Source organism: Vigna unguiculata, chromosome 1 (genome assembly GCF_037176805.1).
Source record: "Vigna unguiculata cultivar grain cowpea cultivar isolate G323 ecotype 2 chromosome 1, ASM3717680v1, whole genome shotgun sequence".
In the NCBI taxonomy this organism is placed as follows: Eukaryota; Viridiplantae; Streptophyta; class Magnoliopsida; order Fabales; family Fabaceae; genus Vigna; species Vigna unguiculata.
This window is the reverse complement of record NC_140792.1, coordinates 40,826,714-40,833,457: the sequence shown is the minus strand read 5'-3', so window position 1 is coordinate 40,833,457 and position 6,744 is coordinate 40,826,714. Positions and strand designations below refer to the sequence as shown.

Genomic DNA, 6,744 nt, shown 5'->3' with positions numbered 1-6,744 from the left:
ATAATCTATGTTATTATAATGAATTGTTTTCTAATTTGTCATTTTATACTTGATTCAAATTGAAGGAAATATCTAGGTTAAATTTATCTCACTCAGGTGTAAATGTGTTAATTTAGTTTTCACCTTTAAAAATGTTAATATTGTGTCCCAATTTTCAAAAAATGTTTCAATACGATATTTTTTAAAATAAAAAAACTAATGAAGTTAATGACGTGTCACATGTTAATATATGTCTTTTTATAACTTTTTTAATATTTTAATTTTATTTTTGAAAAAAAAAATGTCACATGTTATATCTTTGGTTTGGTATGACATGTGGCATTGTAGTCTTACGTAGAAAGACAATACCACGTGTTAGTATCATTGCACATGACATCATTTTGGTTTTAATTAGTCATCATATATGTATTAATGTTTCAATTTAGTCTCATTCAATATATTTTTTTTTTCAAAATAAAGCAATGTTGTTTCTTTCTTAAATTTGAACCAAATGTATTATTTATATACATGTTATATTGATACTTTTTTATTGAAAATGACTTACAAAATTAAGTACTCATATTTATATTAAAATTTAGTGGTAAGATTCACGATAAACAAAACATGGGTTAATAATCAAGAAAAAAAAATGTATACGTTAAAACGTATCTTACAAAATTAAGTACTGATATTTATATTAAAATTTAGTGGTAATAGTCATGATTAACAAAAACATGAGTTAATAATTAAGAAAATTGTAATATATTAAAACATGACTTACAAAATTAAGTGGTAAAAATCATGATTAACAAAACATGAGTTAACGATTAAGAAAAATGTAATATATTAAAACGTCATTTTCAATAAAAAGAAATCAGTATAACATTTGTATAAATAATAACTTTTGTCTCAAATTTAAGAAAGAGACAATATTGTTTTATTTAAAAAAAAAAGGACTAAATTGAATAAAAAAGTAATAGGTGAAGATTAAGTTAGAATAAATATACATATAGGAGGACTATATTAAATGAAGATAATAACCATTGATAATGATATTGACACGTGACATTATCTTATCACGCAACACTAATAATGTCAGATTTCATACCAGACATAATGACTAATAAATAACAAATAACGTTATTATTTTTTTCAACGACTTAAATAAAACATTTTTTTTAAAGGTTGAGATTCGTTTGAAATTTCTTATAAAATCTGAATCTAAATTAACACGTCCACACATGATCCGATTAATTAGATCTAAATTCTATTATAAGAGTTTTGCCTCCACCCCTTGTGACACATAACAAAAGCTCTGCTCTATCTCTAAAGCCTTTGAGGATTGGAATCGAAGAGAAAACAGAATAAAGGGGGAAAAAGAAAGAGAGAATTTTGAATAGTGGGTGCAGAACATTGGCTATCGTTCAAAAATGGGGGAAGAAGATAATAAAGTTAGAAGGAAAAAAGAAGAGGAAGAGAGCCACAGAAGCATCCGATTCCATGAATATGTGAAGGGAATTTCGTTCATTTTTTTTCCAGTTGATAAAAGAGAAAAAAAAAAGCGACTTTGCGTCGCATCCATCCACAAGAAAGCAAAATTCGAAATGGTTTACTAACTGGCAGAATTTGTTCCATTAGAATCTTATAATGTGTTATGTTTTTGATTTTCCTCTTCGCATTGTGTTCAAGTTGCACAGTTTCTGTGTCCCAGCATCAAATGTTCATGCTTATCATCAACCCTAAAATTGTTTGATTTGGTGTGTTTTTGTGTCTCACAGATAGCATTATTATTTCTTCAATAAACACAAATTGCTATCTGAATGTACTTAATGGTTGTGCTGTTTCCTCTGACTAAGTTTTCAATGTTCTATAAAGTGCTTCTGTCAACTGCATGTTGGTAGGTAAATAGTGTAGGCCATGCCCAACAAGCCAACACTGCAACAGAAAATTACCCAAATTCACTGTGCTTTAGTAATTTGTGCCTCGTTTTTCTTATCCATTCAATTCAAGCCACCACATAAAATGAAAATTCATGTCGCTGCAACTTCACGTCATTCCAAAACATGTCTGCACCTCCATGTATGCATATGTTGTTGCACAAAATCATTACTTCAAGAAATAATTACCATGTAGTATTATTATGGGAGCAATCATAATCACAAACATTTAGACACCCGTGCAAAAAGACACAAAAAGTACTATGCCTGGAATATATAAATTGGGTAAATAAACACCACATGCACTCATAATAATGAATCATAACCATTTTCAAAATTATTTCAAGAATGATTTCTGATGAATTGAGAATACATTGAAATTAAACTTTTATATGTATAAAAATAGATGCACTGAAAGTTTTTTATTTTTTTCTGCATAATGAAAACAAACAAAGAGTTAAGGCAATTTCAGTGTACCTATTTTGTGTCATTTTCATTCTTTAAAGCAACAGTAATGTTGGTTGCATGTCATAAAAATCACTCTGGTTTTCTCTGCCTTTCCATAAATTTGATGATTTCGCTCTGCATCTTTACCCTTTTAAGAGAATGACAAAGCCTCAATTAGGATATAAGATAAGTATATGGAATGTTTTGAAGAATTTGCACCACTTATTTCTGTATTATATAAAATATGCAGATGAGATAATTAATTTTTGAGAATTATCAGAAACACGATACTAAAAATATTTACATCTTTTCTCTTTGTTCTATATCTCAACCTACCTCACTTCACTCACTCACTCCAAATTGAAGATTAAAAGCAGTGAGTACCAACTTTCCTTCTGGTTCAAACCTTCTTCTCTATCTCTTCCTTTGTTACACTGCAGATTCATTCTCTAAACCAAAATCTCTTACCCTTCATCATCGAGATATGAAAGGCATAGACATCTTCTGTGCATCACAGGCCTCAACAGCCATATGTCTTAGCATGGATGAACCCTCTTCTTCCATTTCCAACACTGCTCAATTTGGTGGCAGAGCCATTGATCGCCACAACCCCATCATCACAGATCCAAGAAGAACACCTTCCAGAGACTTCATTGTCCCCAGTTCTTCTCCTAAGCCCCACATCGACTCCAAACCTCTGCATGATCATCTCCCCAAGCCTAAGAAAAACTCCACTTCCAAGCCAAGTGGCCAGAAAAAGAAACATGCAACAAAGGGTCTTGATCAAAAGAAGAAAAGTAGTGTGGAAAAATTGACTGAACACATCACAAACAATTACTCTTCAAAACCCATTGATAGTGTTTTGAGAAGGAGTTGGGCTAGGCCACCTACTGATTTGATCACCCCTCCTGGTTCCTCAAGATATTTGCTCAGTGACATGCCTTCCTTCCATGGTGGATCATCACTTTATGATCCTGTTTTGGCTTTAACTAACGTTGACAAGGAGAAAGCTCAAGTCCTTCATCATGATAAACCCTCTTCTAGCTCCTCTCTTCCAAAATCTGCTTCCTCAGACCAGGTTCAATTTTTATACAAAACTTATATACTCTTCCTTAGATGTTGTTTGAATTGGAACCTTCTTCCATCAGAATGAAGTCTCATCTGCATAATTGTTTCAGTACAAAATTTATTTATGTCAATCACAAACTTCAATCACAGTCGAAGAATAGCATAATCTACCCTTAAAGTTAGTTTTTTCCTTGTGATTCTAGTACTTATACATACATGACGCTTAACACTTATCTAGGATTTTTCTATCTGAATTATGTGCTCATGTTTCGTGTCAAGGAATCTTAACTACTTCAAATGGGGTGTGATTTGAATGATTTTTCTTGCAGGTTGTAGTTTTGAGGGTTTCTCTGCACTGCAAAGGTTGTGAAGGGAAGGTGAGAAAACATCTCTCCAGAATGCGAGGTATGAAAATCACTCTGGTAAAATCTTCTCTTTCGAACCATAAATTTAACACGAGATGTTTTGTCATCATTTTTGTAAGAGTAGATAAAGTTTCAGAATTAAAGTTCCTTGGCTTACAGATGAAAATTAATGTACAGAGGCTAAAGTGACTTAAAAACCTTGTTTTTAATGATCAAACTTGATTTCTCCATCTATTCTGACACAATTAGCATAAATTCATTAAAGTTGTGATTAATTATGAAAGGGACTTTGTTTCTTGAATTGAGAAGACATGTGTATGGAGTCTTTTGATTTTAGTTTTCCTGTATTGTTAATTACATGACAGGAGTAACATCCTTCAACATAGACTTTGCGGCAAAGAAGGTTACAGTGGTTGGTGATGTGACTCCTTTGAGCGTATTGGCAAGCATATCAAAGGTGAAGAATGCACAATTTTGGCCAGAACCTGTTTCAGTAGTTGGATCCGGTTATGCAGAAACAAAGAAAACAAATTTTATCTAATTCATAATGCCATTATTGTGCTGCTGCTTCTTTTTTTCAGTTAGAATTTCAAGGTTCGAACTGGGTAGTAATTTAATTAGTGTAAATACAAATGTTAGAAAGTACTGTAACTTTGGCTTTGAAGAGATATTAGAGTTTATGTGGAAGGAACCTTAGTTTTGTATTGGTCTAATTTCTGTTAAAAATTTTACTCTACTGCCATTTGTTTTTTACCTGCAATATGAAAGAATAATGTGTTAGGGAAATCATCAGCATCCATAAAGAAATAAAATGATTTGTGTATCTTTTTCCAGTATATAATATGGGGTTATGCGCAGGTTATCAAGAATCTTTGTCTTTTTCATAAACGAATGTGATGACAGGAATGATTGCTGTTTTGTGAGAGAGAAAAAAACTTGACAATAAATCATGTCACTAATTTAATAAGGATAGTGTAAGTGTAGATAAAAACACTTGAATCAAAAACTTGAAGTTTGTAGTTTTATAACCACATTTTAGCACCCAAGTGGTTTTTGATCCTTGGATGCATCTTTTATATAGATGTGTTTTATAATGGCTGTTGTTTTAGTCAATTGGAAGGCTTTTTTTTTAGCATATATTCACCGAAGTGAAGAAGAAAAAAAGGAAGCAATACCTGTTTCCGCGTTTGTGCTGAATGCGTTTCTACCTGTTTACGCCAAAATCCAGAATATTTACTCGTTGAGCTGGCTTTGAACGAGCTCAAAAGCAACGTTGTGTGAGAAACAGAAAAAAAAAAATCATTAGCGGTGAAATATGTGTTTTCACTTGGTAGCTCATGTTGAGAATTTTCACTTCAATTTACGTGTTCTGGAACAAAATTCCTCAATTCGGCACTCCATGACCGAATTTTGGGGAAACAGAGTTAGTTAGGAAAATAAACCTGAAAGGGATTTAGTTGGGATTTTATTTTTGAGAAAAAAATATAAGGAATAATTACTAATTTAATTTTCTATTTTTTTATTTAGTTCAATTTTTTTTATTTTATCTTATATTTAATATCGTATGTTGTTTAATAATGATTAAAAATAAATTCAATTCATAATATATTTTTTTTATTATAAATTAATTTTATGAAATTGAGTTAAATTTTTTTTAAAATTTATTTAATTTTTATTTGACCAATTATACAAATAGTAGAATTTGGTTTGTACAGCCTTTTTACTTAACTTGTGAGTGTTAGATCTAATTATAAATTTTTTATAACAATTCTTTATTTATAAAAGCTATATATATTTTTAGATAACGATAATCCTTATGTATTTCATATATAATTTAACATGAACCGTCATTTTATCATACACTGATTTTAATCTAATTTAATTTTAATAATCGCTTCCCATGTAAATTTCTGTCACTATTCCAACATTAAAGATAGCAAATGAATATTCTAAAATTCATTCCTAACAAATGATCATATTGAAATAATTTTACCAAAACTAATACCACTTTTCGGTTTTTTCATCTTAGCCATCGATATCAAAACAAAAGTAACACAAAACTATATTTATAATTAATGAAGAAAGAAAATTAAATTAAATTTCAAAAGTTATATATGATATTGAAGAAGCGTTTCGCAAATTGTATGCTACCTTGTAATATCTATTCACCTTCACTAACAAATACATTATATGAATTTGTACAAAACAATGATTATTAATCTTCTTTATACTGTTGCCACTAAATAAATGAATATATGTACAGCGATCTTTAATAAATTTCAATTTTAAGTTATAGATATAAATAGTGTATACAATGGTTAATAATAATTTTGAATTACAAAATTCTTTTATAAGATATATAAATGAATAATTTTCTTAAACTTAGATTATAACAATAATTAATAAATTTATTTATTATGCCTTATATAAAATGTTTTAAATAATGAAATTCTTGTAAAATTAATAATTAATCAAATCAAAATTTATAGGAATGGTATAATCAATAAAGGAAGAAAAAGAAACAATGATTTAAGAAAAAAAATTAAAAAATTGAGATGATCTAAAAATCATCCCCTCCCAATGTAGTGGAAGACTGCTGCGTCAAGACTTTGTATCTATATACCTAACAGAAAAATTCATCTCTAAAAGTTAAGAGGGATGAAAGTTTCCTGAAGACCGTTGATTAAAAAAAATTACTGAAAGAAAAAAAGGCCAAACGAAACTGGTGTAAAAAGAGATGTGCATTCTGGTCAGAGAGAGCATATACACTCATCGAAGAATCTCGTATTTGCAGACGTATATGAAAAACTCATCATACCAGAATATATACACCTCAAAACAAAAAACAGAACAAAATCTCAAATCAAATCAATCAGCACTTAAGTAAAACAAATAGCGCAATCTGACTAAAAAATTAACATGTTGCAACATAAAAAAAAATAAAAATG

The 6,744-nt window shown here is 29.7% G+C and overlaps 1 protein-coding gene across 1 annotated transcript; it reads left to right on the top strand.

Annotated features, from left to right (window-relative positions):
- The first annotated feature begins 2,368 nt into the window (after positions 1-2,368).
- LOC114173125 (protein SODIUM POTASSIUM ROOT DEFECTIVE 2-like) lies at positions 2,369-4,538 on the top strand. The gene is made up of 3 exons (XM_028057357.2): positions 2,369-3,441; positions 3,761-3,836; positions 4,162-4,538. The coding sequence occupies exons 1-3, from the start codon at positions 2,848-2,850 to the stop codon at positions 4,335-4,337; spliced, it is 846 nt and encodes a 281-aa protein (XP_027913158.1). The 5' UTR covers positions 2,369-2,847; the 3' UTR covers positions 4,338-4,538.
- The last annotated feature ends 2,206 nt before the right edge of the window (positions 4,539-6,744 follow it).

Bases quoted from the DNA above. Each gene is read 5' to 3' on its own strand.
- LOC114173125 (XM_028057357.2), top strand. From the start codon at position 2,848: ATGAAAGGCATAGACATCTTCTGTGCATCACAGGCCTCAACAGCCATA. The intron at 3,442-3,760 runs GTTCAATTTTTA...TTTTTCTTGCAG, and splicing joins AATCTGCTTCCTCAGACCAG to GTTGTAGTTTTGAGGGTTTC. The intron at 3,837-4,161 runs GTATGAAAATCA...ATTACATGACAG, and splicing joins ACATCTCTCCAGAATGCGAG to GAGTAACATCCTTCAACATA.